This window comes from Schistocerca serialis, chromosome 5 (assembly GCF_023864345.2).
Source record: "Schistocerca serialis cubense isolate TAMUIC-IGC-003099 chromosome 5, iqSchSeri2.2, whole genome shotgun sequence".
Taxonomy (NCBI): Eukaryota; Metazoa; Arthropoda; class Insecta; order Orthoptera; family Acrididae; genus Schistocerca; species Schistocerca serialis.
Genome location: NC_064642.1, coordinates 27054219 through 27071492, shown reverse-complemented (window position 1 = coordinate 27071492; position 17274 = coordinate 27054219). Strand labels below are relative to the sequence as shown.

The 17274-nt window shown below is 38.3% G+C and overlaps 1 protein-coding gene across 3 annotated transcripts in view; it reads left to right on the top strand.

Annotated features, from left to right (window-relative positions):
• LOC126480694 (protein FAM193A-like) overlaps positions 1 to 16965 on the top strand; it is a 227483-nt gene extending 210518 nt beyond the window's left edge. For 2 of the 3 annotated variants that reach the window (XM_050103933.1, XM_050103932.1), the window contains exon 19: positions 15870 to 16965. In XM_050103933.1, the coding sequence (XP_049959890.1) occupies positions 15870 to 16054 (185 nt within the window). In that variant the 3' untranslated portion in view covers positions 16055 to 16965. The remainder of the gene's footprint in view (positions 1 to 15869) is intronic. The other variant, XM_050103934.1, reaches the window with a different exon arrangement.
• Positions 16966 to 17274: the final 309 nt, after the last annotated feature.

The following is a 17274-nucleotide window of genomic DNA, read 5'->3' as shown; positions in this document are numbered from 1 at the left end:
CGATGTTGGATGCTGTCTGGAGGCTTTGCTTGCATATGACATGGTTACAAAAGTATGTAAGCAGAGCAGACATGGATAGGGTAACATATTAGCAAAAATATGGGCTGAAAACGGGGAGATCCTTTGAGATACATGACTTTGACAAAGGGCAGATTATTATTATTATGCAGAACCCTGTGAACAAGTATCTTGAAAACGACAGCATTGTTTGAACATTCATGTCCTACTGTCAATGAGCATCTACGGAAAGAGGTAGAACAACAGTGAAACTACCACTAGATGCAAATGGTTGAATGTCCACAAATCTTCACAGAACGTAGGGTTCAGAGGCTTGTCTGCTCTGTAAAGTAAGATAGATGGTGGTTTGTGGCATCTGTGCCAAAAGAGCACTATGCTGGTGCATCTTCAAGTGTTTCAGAGTATGCCAATCATCATACATCATTGAACATGGAACACTGCAACACACCACCCCTACATATTCATATGTTGGCCCAACAACATTGTCAATTGTGATTGCAGTGGGCGTAGAACTATCAGGATTCAACCATCGATCAGTGGAAATATGTCGGCTCTTCGGGTGAATCATTTTTTGCTACCCACGAGGTCAATAGTGTCTCCACAAACACTGTCATCGAGGTGAACAGCAGCTTGAAAAGTGCATTGTGCCACAGTCGCAGGCTGGTGGGAGCAGTATTATGCTATGGGAGACAAACTGCAAACCGTTTGGCATGTCTTCATGCTCGATATCTTCCCCCATGGCGATTTCATCTTTCAGCAGTATAATTCTCTGTGACTCAGAACAAGAACCATGTTACATTGGTTGGAGGAGCATTGTCGAGAACTCACATTGATGTCTCAGTGACCACATTTGCCTGACGTAAATCTTAGTGACCCAGGTGGCTTCCATTTCAGCTGCTATCACCATGTACGCAAATCAGCGGCCTGTTACTTACATGAATTACATGACGTGTGCGTAGGCATTTAATGCCAAACCTACCAGCAAACTGTCGGAACCCTGAGGATGCAGAATCAGTGACGTATTTCATTCCAAAGACTCTGTGTGTGTGTGTGTGTGTGTGTGTGTGTGTGTGTGTGTATGTGTGTGTGTGTGTAGCTAGGTGGTAAGATAGTGTATTTTTTTATGTTAATTTACAGGTCTAATTTGACAGTTACGTTTGTATATTTTATTTTTTATGTTAATTTGCAGGTCTAATTGGAGAGTTACGTTTGTGTATTTTTTGTAGAGTATTTAGGTTGGATGCAAGGTATTCTTTTGGGTCATATGTTTTGATTGAAATTTTGTGATGATAATTTTTGAGTGTTTTTAGAAGTTTCTGTATATTTCTTTTTAATATCGTGGTGGGGTCATCGACTAATTGAATAATGTTCTCTTCTATGAATTCTGCTCATACACTGATGTATTCTGTTTCACTCATAAGGAATTCTGTTTAAAAACAAAGCTTATTAGTGGGTTTGCCCAGCAGTGGTCAATGTGCAGACTTATTTCTCAACCATACTGAAAACAAAATATTCAATGAAATTATGCTTCCAAAACATTACAAGGTTGTATATTGGAACATGAAACTAACTTGCAGGGCATTTCCTTTATCTGCCTTGGTGGTGATTGCTTTCTGTTCTTGTATATACATATTTGTTTAGTTTTCTGGAGATGTTTTTGTGTGCTGTTTTCTTTTTGAATGAATGTGGGTCTTGTTGTATCATCTGAAATAGGTACCTCATTCATACAATTATAGCTGGTGATGACTTCAAGCCACCCTCAATATGTTGGCAAAGATACATGTTCTTTAACTGGTGGTAGATATAAAACTTCGCCATTTTCTCACAGAATTATTGTGAGCTGTTAGTTCAGGGGCCCACTCAAAGTGTAAATGGTTGTGAAAACATACTTGACCTCTTAGCAACAAATAATGTGGAGCAAATGGGATCAATAGATAGAATTGATGGAGGCCATTGAAAAAGTCCAGAGAAGGGTAGCCCATTTTGTATTATAAAATAGGGAAGGGAGTGTCACAATATCATAAGGGTCATTCCACATCAAAGGGACCAATTCCAAATGTAATGAAATTTGGTGTGAAGGTTCCATATGGTCTTTGATGGTTATATACCAAATTTCAGTCCAGTATCTTCAGTGGCTGAATTTTTAGGGGCTGTTAAAGAGAGACTACTCATCTTCGTATCACGTACGAAGGTGCAAATGCACCAAGTTTGCTAGGCTTTTTTTGGAATTTCTAACAAACATTTGGTCATTTGCTTTAATATACCGAGGCAACTTTTTATGCTCAGTCACACCATGGCAAAAATTAAGGATTTAGCCACACCTAAACATAGATACAAACCTCTGAAGTGACTAAAAAATTCCTCGCACTATTCTGAGAGCTAAGGTTTGACCGACCACTACTGCTTTTCATACAAACCAGTCACACAAAAACTTTGAGACTTATTCATACATACGATGCCTATATACGGATCAAATTTAATTAACATTGGATGCCTAGATGAAAAGATATGCATCTGTGAAGTTGGTCAAAATTTTCTACATGCAAATTTTACGGTACGTCTGGGAGACAGTATCTCAACTGTGTCTTGTTCAGTTCCTTTTTTCTTGCCACAGCTGGAAAGAGCATGCTTTAGGTTTCAAAGCTATATTGTTTAATTTCTGGATCTTGCATATTGATGAGTAAGAATAACTATCAAAAGTAGGGAAAGCGAATTATCAATATGTACAAAAAGTTAATACAGTTTGAAGTTGTAATTCAAAAAATGTGTAATTGTAGTGTCTTTTTAATAGTATGAGATTTGCCTTTGGTTTGGGGAAAGTTTGTTAATGAGAAGCGTTTTTACATTATTTTACTGTACAGAATATAAATATAATAAAAACTCAGCAAATGCTCTTAAGATTATAAAATCTAGACGATTGTAATGGAAAGCTATGTTGCTTTAGAATGTGTTAACCCTACAATCAATGGTGATGCATATATGCATAGTCACTCAGTTTCCATTGGCATTATAAAGCAGCAATAGTTTTTTAAGCCCCTATCCTCGCAGTATTGATACATTGCTGAATCAGCACTCTCAATTGTTGCTTTCATTATTGGCAATCTTGACAGTGTCAGTCTTATGTGCGGTATAATCTTCGGTGTTGACATTGTGCAATCTTACTGTTGAGTACTAAGTGTTTGAATACTCATTAATCAATGTTGTAGCTGAAGGTAAGCCCTAAAATGAGGCTGAATCTGCTGTGCTTCAAACCAGAGATGCTGAGTCACAGATGTGTTGTTGTTGTTGTGGTCTTCAGTCCTGAGACTGGTTTGATGCAGCTCTCCATGCTACTCTATCCTGTGCAAACTTCTTCATCTCCCAGTACCTACTGCAACCTACATCCTTCTGAATCTGCTTAGTGTATAGGCACAACAAAAAGGCTGTAACAAATAAAGCTTTCGGCCAGTAAGGCCTTGGTCAAAAATAGATGACACACACACACACACACACACACACACACACACACACACCCGCGCACATGCACGCCCGCAAATGCAAACACAACTCACACACACGACTGTAGTCAGGCAGCTGAGGCCTGAGACTACAGTCGTGTGTGAGAGTTGCATTTGCATATGTGTTTATCTGTTGTCTATTTTTGATGAAGGCCTTACTGGCCGAAAGCTTTGTTTGTGACAGTCTTTTTGTTGTGCCTATCTGTGACTCGGCATCTCCTCTATATGGTGAGCAGCAACGTTCCTTTTCATAATATTGTTACATTTCATCTAGGATTTTCCATTGTTTGATGCCTCAAACCAGGATATTCATGAGCTTTCAAAATTGCTTGTTATAGGTTAACAAACTATTGTATAAAATGAACCAAGAGACCCTTGCATTCTGTTACTTTGATGGATCAGATGGAGCTGATTGCCATAAGTCATCGCCACTCTGTTATGGCAAAAGTCAACTACAGTCAGTTAAGGAAATGTCACCAATGGACAGTGAGCTTCTGCGACATAGGTCTTGCCTTGATTTTGATGCCCAAATTTGTTCATACTTTAACGCCTTGTTGTTGACAAAATTTCAATTCCTCAGAAGACTTGCTGCAACCCATTTGGTTAAGAAAAACACTTAACAAAGAAGGCTTTAATGCCAGTAAACATTTCAGCATCTGATAGGTTGAAGTTACTGACCAATGAAGTTTTTAACATGATCAGAAAATTTGTATAAAATTTGAACATGAAGTGGTCCAGAAAGAATCATCCCACCAGGATAACCAAGAATCACCATCCACTGAAGATACGGATGTTGTTGATTCTTGCTTTACTGCTAATACTTCATTACCAAATAGCTGTTGCTCAAATAAATATGGACGAGTGCCAAAAATGTAAAAATATGGGCATCTTAACTCAAGAACGTAAGACTAAGCTTCAGACTTCAAGCAATTGCTGTAAAGTTCAAATTTTGATGCTTGCCCTAAATAGCTGAACTATTGAGAAAACAGGTAAAGAGTTTACTGTTTCAACTAAAATGGTGAAGAATGCAAGGAAACTGAAGATATACATTGGATTTTGGCAACACCTGCTAACGAAAAAGGAGAAAAGCTCAATGATGAAATAAAACAAAATGTTCTCGCCGCCTTTTTTTTGTGCAGATTATGAGTTTTCTTGTTTATTCCCCGTCGAAAAGGAATGTGTTGCAGTAAGAATAAATGGGGAAAAGATTCACAAGCATTAACACCTGATCCTTTGTAACCTGAAAGGAATATTAATTGCATATTATAAGCAATATGAAGACCAAATGAGGTTCTCAAAAATTTTTTGAGCTCAGCCCGAAATAGTGTACTACAGTTGGTGCTTCTGGATCACATTCAGTATGTGTGTGTGCAATTCATTAAATGTCGTATGTTTGCTTTAGCAACAACCATCTAAGATGACAACAAGGATCTGATGAAAAAAACTCTATACACTTTGGAATCAAAAGATTGTATGCTGCAACATTGTGAGGAATGTCCAAGAAGGATGCAGCTATATGCTTTTTTGGAAGACGCTTTTAGAGACGATGACCCTGAAGAAACAATGGAATACAAGCAGTGGGTCCATAATGACAGACACACATCGGAGACATGTTGGAGAACTGTTGAAGGTTTCATGGAGGCATTGATTTTGAAAATTATCAGCTTAAGACGCTATCCCTTTGTGTCAAAAGACCAAAGTTTATACCTTAAACAGCTAAAAAGCAAGCTTGCAGAAAAGGAATTAATTATATTGATGGATTTTGCTGAGAGTTATTCACTTGTTGATCAAGATGCTGTGCAAGGATTTCGTTGGGAGACTTGTCAAGCCACGTTACATCCATTTGTTGTCTCTTTTGTGAGAAAGAATGTCAAAGTATTAGCGTTTGTATTATCAGCAACTGTCTTTCTCATGATACCATTGCTGTCCATGTCTTTCAACTAATGTTATTAGCATATTTAAAGACAAAGATTAAAAACATTAAGAACATTTATTGCCTTAGCGATGGGTCAGCTGCTCAATATAAGAATTTCAAAAATTTCATCAAATTATGTCTGCACGAAAATGATTTTGGCATCACTGCTGAATGGTTTTTTTTTAGAACAAGCTACAGTAAATCGCCTTGTGATAGCATTGGGGGAACAGCAAAAAGATTAGCAGCCTGTGCTAGTCTGCAGAGGCCCTTAGATAACCAAATATTGACATCACATGATTTGTTCAAATTCTGTGATGATAGTATTCCAGGCATTAAATAAACACTAAAAACATAGTACACGCTCCACTTTTGCAGATCATCTCTTACAAGTAATCCACCTTCCAAACAACACTGAGACTGATCTCAAGATCCTCGGAGAAAGCAATAGTCTCTATCAAAAACTCACAACAGAGGATAACAACCACATGCAAAAAGCGGTCATAGAAGAAGAGAGTCTGGAATGAAAACACTACACTGTGAAATAAAACAATGTTTACAAAACTCAAGAAATTATACACAGACACTCTCCCATATAAAACATAATAATCGAACACACTCAAATATCCAAAAGATCTGCTTGTCAATTATACACAGACACTCTCCCATATAAAACATAATAATCGAACACACTCAAATATCCGAAACATCTGTTTCTCAATCCCCCTCCCTCCCTCCTTCTCCTCCCCCCCCCCCTCTCTCTCTCTCTCTCTCTCTCTCTCTCTCTCTCTCTCTCTCTCTCTCTCTCTCTCACACACACACACACACACACACACACACACACACATCACATCACATCACATCACATCACATCACATAAGTCCTCCCCCAGCAGATACACCATACACCACAACAATTCTCACTAAAATAGTCAAAATTAGCACCACACTGAACAGAAGATCAACAGTGAACAAGTTGGCAGCAACAATAACACAGTGCCTGACTATAAATACGGAGATGTATGTGTTTGAGCAAATACTCCTTTGTGAAAAATATGTGTGAAGAAAAAAGGGTAAGAGTAAGATATAATAAAAGATGTGGGGTACAGTGTACACAGATGTAATAGAAAGAGAAACCCACTAGAGATGCACATCTGGACAGAAAATGAAAGTACATTGACATACACAATACCTGCTTGCGAACAAGTATTAAAAAATAAGCAATTTTCTTCATGACTAAATTGTCGATGGCATGCTGTCAAAATCATAAAAGTCACAAAAAAAAGGTGACCAGTATAAATCAGTTTCCTCAAGCATTGTAATTCCAGGTGATCAGTTGGAACAAATTAAACTAAATGTGCATGCTACAGTTTTTAGGCTTTAAACAGAAATAATATTATGAACTTTGTGTGATATTTTATGGAAATAAATCATGACTCACAGAAGATTCCACAATGTGTCTAAACGTGACTGGGTAAATAAAAAAGAAAAACACTGACTTTTGCGTAAGGTGGAGTTTAAAAAAGCCAAATTTACCTGAAGTGCTATCGTTGCCACACTCCATTGATGCAAAGATTCCTCCTCTGGCAGAAAAATGGACATTCATGGATAGCATGCACCATACTCTTACAGGTTGTTTGGAAAAAAGGTTCCATTATTTACAGAGAATGTAGTAGGCAAAAAGGAAGAAAATAACATTTCTTGTGAACCCCATACCTTCAGAGTTACAGTCAGCTAAAACTACTGTGATGATCACCATGTCTTTGCATTACTCTTCACAACATGTGCTTAATGTGACTGCCATCCATTGCAATGCAGCCTTCTACCCTACGTCTCGTGGAATCACACTCTTTCTGACACCTCTGGTTGTTGCTGGATTGCGCCACAGTCATGGAACATGTGTTGCGTATCCACAGTATTTATGGAGACCACATACCCTATAATTCTTATGTGTCACCAGAGCAAAAAATGCACAGAGTTAAGATTAGGAGAAATGGGTAGGTCAAGGTATTGGCCTTCTTCAACCTATATGTTGCTCTTGAAAGACTCATGTTAGGTGTTGCCTCAGGTGAAATTGAAAATGGCCCTAACCAACCAGTACATCACTAAGCAATACTTTGCTCTTGAAAGATTCATGTTAGTCATTGCCTCACCCGAAGTTGAAAATGGCCCTATCCAACCAATACATTGCTGGTAAAAGACTCTCGTTAGGTGTTGCCTAACTCAAAATCGAAAAGGAACCAGTATCCCAACATACGTTTGCTGCTCCATTTTCAAGTGGAACAGGAAAAGCTCCGAGCAGGGTGGCACAGTGGTTAGCACACTGGACTCGCATTCAAGACGGCAACGGTTCAGACCTGCATCTGGCCATTGTGATTTAGGTTTTCCATGATTTCCCTGAATCTCTTCAGGCAAATACCAGGATGAAAGTGCATGACCGACTTACTTCCCCGTACTTCCTGAACCCAATGGGACTGATGATCTCGCTGTTTGGTCCCCTCCCCCAAACTAGTCAATCAGTCAACCAACCACCCACCCAGGAAAAGCAATGACAGTAGTGGTTGTGTTTGCACAAATAAAGTTAACGGTGCAGTGGCTGATGGGAGTGACTGTAAAACGGAAATGCCTTTATGGTTGTTCGCGTGCCACTGTACCGAGTGTCAACTTGGGCTTGCGTGATGTTTTGCGAAGTATGTATGTAGGTGCAGAAAGATTATAATGTGTCATAGAGGGATTGGGTCCTAAGCATCATATGATAATGAGCTGCATATAAATTTGAGTTTCTTTTGTTGTTTTTGTCGTTGTTGTTGTTGTGTGCCCTTCTGTATCTAAAACATTAACAAAATTTGCAGTCTATAATTGAGCAGATCAGTGGCAGGGATGTTTGTGTGGAATCCTTTGTGAATATGAGAGAGCAGTCTGTTATTGGAAACACAAGAATTGGAACAGTGAATTATACAAATGAGATTAAAATATAAAGGTAAAATGTGTGGCTGTAAGGCCCATATTACACCTCAAACACCTTTGACAAATCTTTTATAAAGTGTCTTTTATGCTAGGTGCTCCGGAGCTTGTAATTATTTGTTAAAAGATATGTTGCTGTAATCTTTAATAAAAACTAGGACCGTGCTCTAACTTTTTGTAAATGATATCGTCAAATTACCCCAGGACCCTGTCAAAAATTATACAAAATGTCTTTTACAAAAGGAGCTCTGTAATATTCTTTCAGAGCTTAGGACAGTTTATGTTAACAAATTTGTGTACTTAATTGATCATCAAATAGAAGTATCATTTACCACTTAGCTTATTGATCACAGTTTTTTCAGATGTGGAACATTGTTGTTACTAGAATGGATAAAAGTGTGTTTTGTGTGGGAGTTTATTCCATGAAATATTAATATAAGAAAGAGTATTTGAAAATGCATATTAATAGTTGCATATTTTCAGCAACATGATAAATTAAAGATAGATTTGTAGATGTTCTTCTCATTTAGTGGTTCCATTTTTCTTCACCATATTTTGGTAACTGACATTCATTTATGGCAGGAATTGGATATCCTGAAAGAAACCAAGTACAGATAAAAAGCAACATGTGAAAATTGGCATATTAACACACATAGCACTCCACTGGACTTGTTAGCTCTTAAAATGCGCAGTAGATACACTATGTGATCGAAGGTTTCTGGATACCTGGCTGAAAATGACCTACAAATTCATGGTGCCCTCCATTGGTAATTCTGAATTCAATATGGTGTTGGCCCACCCTTAGCCCTGATGGCAGTTTCCACTATCACAGGCATATGTTCGATCAGGTGCTGGAAGGTTTCTTGGGGAATGGCAGCCCAGTCTTCACGGAGTGCTGCACTGAGGAGAGGTATCGATGTCGGTCTGTGAGGTCTGGCACGAACTGGGCATTCTATAACATCCCAAAGGTGTTCTATAGGATTCAAGTCAGGACTCCGTGCAGGTCAGTCCATTACAGGGATGTTATTGTTGTGTAACCACTCCGCCACAGACAGTGCATTAAGAACAGGTGCTCGATCCTGGTGAAAGATGCAATCGCCATCCCCAAATTGCTCTTCAACATTGGGAAGCATGTGGTGTTGTATTCTTTAGTATGAAGACAGGTTTGGTGCAGCTTTACCATGCTAGTCTGCTGTATTAAAACTCTTCATCTCTGCGTAACTACTGCAACTTACATGCACTTTTAATGTAGTTGAACCTTGGTCTCCTTCTATAGCTTCTGTACCATTCACACTTTTCTCCATTATCTAGTGGGTTGTTCGTTGATGCCTCCCATTGCATTGTATCAATCAGTCTTTTTTACTTCATTTTATTTATTTGTATAAACATAGCTGTAAATTTCTTTTCTCCCCATTTCTCTCTCATGTCTTCATTAATTACCAGATCTACCCATCTAATCTTTAGTTTCTTTTGTAGCACTGTGTTTCTAAAGCTTTTATTCTCTTCTTTTCTGTACTGTTTATTGTCAATATATTACTTTTGTACAAGGCTGCATTCCAGACAAATACTTATAGAAAAGACTTAACATTAAAAATTTGTTATATGTTGAAATATTTCTCTTTTTCACAAATACTTTTCCTGCTATTAGCAGTCTTAATTTATTTATCCTCTGTTCTCCTGCCATCATGAGTTTTCTGTTGCAAAAATATCAAAACTAATCTACTACTTTGACAGTTTCTCTTATAGCCATTTTGCACTTCTTTCCCGTTTTTTATTCAATAAGCATCTAACGATCACTTTGAAACTTGCAACATCCTCTTGTTCTTTCTTATCTTTGCACCTCCCCACAGTATCTTCAGTTTTAATCCGCAGACCATAAACAATAAATTATGATCAGCATCCACATTTACCCCTGGAAATGGTTTGCAGTCAGTCTAGCTTTCCCTCCTTCCTGCCAGCCTACCATTCCTCCTTCCCCTCAATGTAACTCGTAACTCCTCTCCCTCTCCTCTCGTTATACCTTTCTTTACAGATAACGTTTACATACATATCTGGAAAACCACATGGTACATGGTGGAGCTACGCTGTACCACTGTTCTACTCACAAATAGAGTGAGGGAAAAATGACTTTCAATATGCCTCCATATCAGTTCTAATTTCTCTTACCTGACATGTACGTTTGTGGCTGTAGAATGGTTCTGCAGCTACCTGCAAATGTTGGTTCTCTAAATTTTTCTCTATAGTGTTTGTGGAAAGAATGTCGTTGAACCGCGGTACTTCTCAATTCTTTAGAAAATCAAAATTAGAATCTCACCACAGTTATTTAAAGAAAATAGGAAATCTGGGATCACTGGTCTTGGACAAGCTTGTGATTGTTTTACAATTTTAATTTGACTCAAAACAGACTTTATTATAAACTTCAGTTCGGACATTTGCCCTCTTACTGATGCAACATACAAATTTTCACTTTAATTGAATTACAAAAACACAAATAAGAATCACATTTTGCATCCGCAACCAAAAACAGACAGTAGGCATCGTGAATAATCAAACATAAACAATTGTTCTTGTTTAACCATATCTCAAAAGGCTACTAACACTATACACTTCGAACCCAAAGTTACACAGCCACATAATACCACAACTTCATTAAAAAAAACAAGATCTTGAAACGCAATAAAACTGAACTGCCCACATTAAGGTCCACAGTGAAACATGCTTATACTAAAACTGCAAAGTGGGCCAACCAAGGTCGCAAAACTGACACACGGGAAAAATAACAAGTTGCACATTCATTAAAGATACACAAATGATTAACATAAGTGTTGAATAAGAATGGCTAGTGATAACCAGTAAAATAACTTACAGAAACGCTAATATTAACAAATTCCCACAGCAGTATTTGGAAGCAATAATGCTACGGCCGGCAGGCAATACGAGCGTTCACTCCCCCCGGCTTGGGCACAGGCTGACAAGCAGGCGGTGTGTATTTATATGTAGTTCGACTGGCCTCACAATGCGCAGTCCTGACTAGAATCCATAATCGCACCGACGCCAGGAAACGAGCAGACTTAACAAATGGCCTGCAGCACAAATAGATTGCAATGAAAACAAGGTCAAATCGCAGCCACACTGGAATATATAATAAGCATGCCCCCAAATTCTTATGGAACAATACTCTAACAGTACCCGTCTCCCAGTAAATTAGCAGGAAACTTGCAGTTGCCTTAAGGCACTTTCAGCATTAAATAAACATACCAAATCCTGCCGTGACAAATGATTAAACCAGTAACTCTACGGCTGCCGGGCATGTACACAACTTCAACCAGTCCCCAAGCAGTCAATATGTCCTAAAACAAGTTAAAACTAGCATGACAACCACTAAAAACACACACTCCACAAATGATGAGAAACGAAATGAGGAACATCAGCCACTGTCGAACCAAATTCAGAACCATCTCCAGCAGCTACCCCTGCCACAATAAGCTTCAACAATCTTCTTAGTTAAACACATAATAACTTGGAGCTTGCAAATTACGAGCTGGGAAGCTGTTCAGCGTGAGGTGACGAACCCACCACAATTTTGCACGTCAAGGCGCCCAATGATCGGCGCCGTACATCTGGCGCGACAAAAGACTCGGGCAGTGAGCATGACGAGGCCCGTGCACCACGGTTAGGGACGCAGCCTTTTTTTTTCAACACAAGTTGGCTCGTTGAATGCCAACCGGAGACTCTCCCGTCACACGTTCACCCGGAAAACCGCTGGAGGGGAGCAGTCAAAAGATAGCGAGACAGCCGAATATCGATATCAGTGATGCAAGTAGCCTAGCCGCTACGGCTCAGTCGTCTTTCCTCCAGGAATGCTACTTTGCATTCATGAAGTATCTCCATAATACTCCTTGTACTTATTGTACTTATCTAACAAATCTAGTGGCACACCTGTGAATTGCTTCAATGCCTTCTTTTAATCTGACCTGATGGGAATTCCAAACATTCAAGTAATACTCAAGGATTGGTAGCACTTGTGTTCTCTATATGGTCTCCTTTACAGATGAGCTACAGTTTCCTAAAATTCTTCCAGTAAACCAAAGTTGACCATTCACCTTCCCTACCACAATTTTTATGTGCTCATTACATTTCGTATCACTTTGGGGCATATCAAGGCATTCCGCCTTGGAGATACATAATAGATTTGACTGCATCAAGCTGCACACCACAGATACTGTATGTGAACACTACAGGATTGTTTTTTCTACTCATTTGCGTTAACTTACATTTTTATACTTTGAGAGCAAGCTGCCATTCATCACACCAATCAGAAATTTGGTCTAAGTTATCCTGTATTTTACTGTAGTCAGTCAGTGATACTTTGTGGTACATTGCAAAGTCATAGGGGCACTCCTGACAATACCGTTATGTCTGACGACCACTTGCCATCGTGACCAATGTACTGGATAGTATTACTTAAAATGTCTTCAGTCCACCCACAGATTGAGAAACTTATTCTGCATGCTCGTACCTTTGTTAAGTTTACAGTGGAGCACCATGTCAAACTCTTTCTAGAAATGTAGGAATGTGGAGTCTACCTGTTACCCTTCATCAATGGTTTGCAGTATATCATGAGTGTAAATGTCAAGCTGAGTTTTGCATGATTGTGAAAGGAAGTGTAGTATATTCAAACTGAGAATATGCTCAAGAAAACCAATGTTCAGGTTATTGATCTGTAATTTTGTGGATCCATTCTTTTATCCTTCTTATTATACAGGAGTTGCCTACGCATTTTTTCCAGTTGCTTGGGACATTGCACTGGCCAATTTGCAGTAAATGCAAGAGATTTGCAGTAAATGCAAGCTAAGTAAAGGGCCAAGGGCTCTGTAAAACCAGATTGGGATTCCATCTGGATCTGGCGACTTGCTGTTTTTCACTCTCTTTCAGTTGTGTCTCTTTGTCAGGTATGCCAGTAACTATGTCCTCCATACAGGAGTCTGTGCGATGGCATATCTGTATGACCCTCCTGCATGAGTTTCTTAAATGCAAAATTTAGAACTTCGGCTTCCCTTAGGCTGTATTCTATTTCAGTGACAGATCTGTTGAGGAGCAGCTAGAGTGAATTCTTTGACTTGTTTAATCATTTTATGTAGGACAAGAATCTTCTCGGTTCATAGCAAGATCTTTCACTAAAGTGTGACTGTAAAAGTTCTTTGCTTTGCATGTTGATCACTCTTTATAGACACATGAATTTCTAATAAATTTTGCCTGTTAACGTTTCCATATTCTTTTTTGAATTGAAAGTGCAACATTCCTTGCTGCTTCCTCAGCATTTTCTGAGTATTATTATTATTAAACTGCAGTGAATCTTTAGTGTTCTTAATGCACTTTCTCTGAATATGCTTCTTGAGAATGTGATTTACAACCTAAAGTTTGTCTGTAATTCCTCCACATCCATTATATTGGGATAAACTGATGTCCATTCATTCTCTATGTAGGATGGTAACAACTGCTTATCATCATAAATACTCGCTTAGCTTTCTTGAGGGATTTTTTAACTTAACCGTCATTGCCACAATGACTTCAGTCTCCCCTGCCCCCTCAATCAACCCTACCCCCTGCAGTCTACTTGTCACCCCTCCCTCCACACCCTTGATCTGATCATTCCCCCCCCCCCCTCCCCCCCCTCCCCCCCCCATTTTACCCTATCCCATTCAGGCTATCATCTCCATTCAGTCTACTCTGCCCCCCCTCGGGCTACGCTACACCCAATGTCTATCCTCCCCCCTCTACCCCCAAGGTCGACTCCTGCCCCTGAGGTCTTCTACGAATACCCTCAATGAAAGTACCATCTTGAAGTAACTTGCCTTCAATCCCCTTGACGCAAGTAACTTGCCCTTTGATCCCCTTGATGTATCTTACCTGTCGATATACAATATCCCTCAATTTATGTCTGTCACACATGCACCTGATCTACCTTTCCCTTCTCCACTTCTCTCCCTCCATCTGAGTATCCTTTCTGCTCATCCCATTTACCTCAATATCTGTTCCTTTATTTGGCCCCCACTTCCTCCTGTACCTACCTCTCTTCTCAGACCCCCTCGAATTTTCTCTCCTCCCCCTCCCACACTCTATTTTATCACTTCTCCCTCCATATCTCTATGACAGTCCTGTTTCCACTCCTCCACATTACTGAGAAAGGGTTGCTAGATTTAGTACATCTGGTTCCCAGTAATTTAGTGCAATGATATTTATGACCTGGGAAACTGCTGTGACTTTGAATGATCACCCATTTTCCTTTCCAGTTCTTACTGTTGTTGTTGTTGTTGTTGTTGTTGTTTTTGTTGTTAAAATCCCCACAATGTAGTGTTATTTCTGACCAGTCCATGTCCATTTTGGTTGCTGCCCTGAAATGGTTGGATTTAAATCTGAAATATAATTTCACATTATCTTACGTGGCAGTGGTATAGCTTCAAGTAGAAACACCTTTATTCATTGTTATATAGCTATTTAAATGTAGTACAAATTCTGTAATCCATGTCTCGCTCTAATCAAGTAAAGAATTGTACTGGCCAAGAGAAGAAAAATTCTCAACAAATTTGTGTTGCTGAATTGCTTTTCAGACAATTCAATAATATGGTATTTATGTTCTCCTCCCACTACTCACCTCTTGGCTACTGTAACTCATTGTGAAATTGAGTGTATAAGTGTACTTTGGTCTGCCACATTAGTTGAATGTAAACAGTAGGATGGTCAAGTGTATGACAGACATAATATATAACAGTGAAAAACCCAGGCTGAAATAATGACCTCCTCCTAAACCCTATGAAAAGGATAGATCACTACTCGTCATATAGAGGAGACGTTGAGTCACAGACAGGCAACAGAAACTGTTATATATTGGAGACATTACCACTGTTTGTGTGTGTGTGTGTGTGTGTGTGTGTGTGTGTGTGTGTGTGTGTGTGTTTTTCTACTTTAGGAGGAGGACTTCTGGCCGTAAGCCCAAATGTGTAGCAGTCTTTTTAATTTTGGCTGTCTGGGAGTGAATGTCTCCTCTGTATGGTGGTAGCAATCTGTCCTCATAATACTGTCATAAATAATGTATATTTTGATGGAGATACTACGGAAATTATATGTTTGTTTTGCTACCACATATCATGATGTCATTAAGTCTATTTCTTACTGTTGATGTTTGAAATAAACTATGGGTAAATGCGTGCTAATCTTCAGAATATTACTAGTAAAGGTATACTGAAAATAAACAGGTGAGTCATGTAATCTAAATGAAATATGTAGTGAAATTAAATTTTATTGCAATTATAGTTGTTCATGTGGAGCATGACTTGCAAGTGATTTGTGTAATTGGTATTTACTAATTGGGCCCCTATTCTTGTATTTAGAACCAAAAACAGTGCAGTTAGGTGAAACTTATGACCTGATCTAAGACACTAAATCAAGTCCTATTTGACAATTTGTGATTTGTTTCAGAGAGTGTTTTTGCACCGAAGGATATTGACCTTGAAAATGGTGACATTGATGACGATGAGAGAGAACTGGAAGCTTTCAAACGGTTCTGTTTCAATTCTGTTCCACCAAAGCGTAAGGAGAAAGTCCATCTAAATATAAAGGACATAGTTTTGAAGAAAAAGTCATCCGCTATTGGCTGTAGTTGACTGTCTCGTATTGTGAAATAGTGAAACTAAAAATTGAATGTTTTTTGTTGTGACGTCACCAATAAATGGTATCCAAATTTTGTTTGAAAAGTAATTTTGCTAATGATAGTAATGTGTTCATGAACAATTCTGAATGTATACATATACTGCCATGAGGTATTGTAGGATCATTTTTGAACAGTATTTAATGAAACTAGAACTATTAGAAGTAATTTATTTTCAGTCTAGCAGTTTTGCTTAGTAACGGCCATCTGTAACTATTTAAGACAGCATTTAATCGTGCAATGTGTACTTAAAATTGCTACATTTGGCTCTGTGACATGTTGAAGTATTTTGTTTTTTTTTCCTTCAAATAGCTGACTTTGAACATAGTAATGTGAAACAGAAGCAGATAATTTGTGCTATACAATGGTGCTTCCATGATAAAAGTTTAATTTGCATTTTTCACAGTTCAAATTTGCCACATTGATTAGTGATATGTTACACTTCAGTCATGGACATATGCTGTCAGTTTTGAAACTGACAAGTCTTATAAAAAAAAAGGTGCTGTGTTGTAGCTCTCTCCACTGCCTACATCTTATTTGTCGACGGAAGAGCTGAAAACACCAATAGGTTAACTTTTGAATTATAAGTGACTAAGATTCTGTAATTTTTTAAAACTGCCATGATCTTGTATTTATGTGTCCATTTTTGGATATATGCCGAATGCTTGACTATATAGATGAACATTTTATAACTCTATGATAAAGACTTTCTGAGAATGAAATGCTTGAAATGCAATAAGAGATGTGTTCATTCACTGCAAATATTTATAAGAACTTCGAGATATAGAACTGTAAGATCATGCTATGCATGATATTGGAGCTTTAAAACTTGAAGCCTGAAAAAAATTACTGAAATATAGAAGTGAAGTGCATTTTTTCTTTGTTTTCTTCCCAGTATGAACTGAAACCAAAAACTATTTCCTTATTCCACATTTATCCCATTTGTCAATTATTGCTATGTGAAAATATGTTTGTAACATTTCTTCATTTTTTAATGTAGCACATGTAGTGAAAAGCCAAACCAAGGGCAAGAGTATCCTACTGGAAAAGGTGCAAGTGACAACTATGAGTGTAATGCAGATAATCGCAATAAGCAAGAATACCTTGAAGTAATTGATTACTATATATTTATAAATGACAAAAATCTCAGTTGTCATGAAATTTAGCCTGCACAAT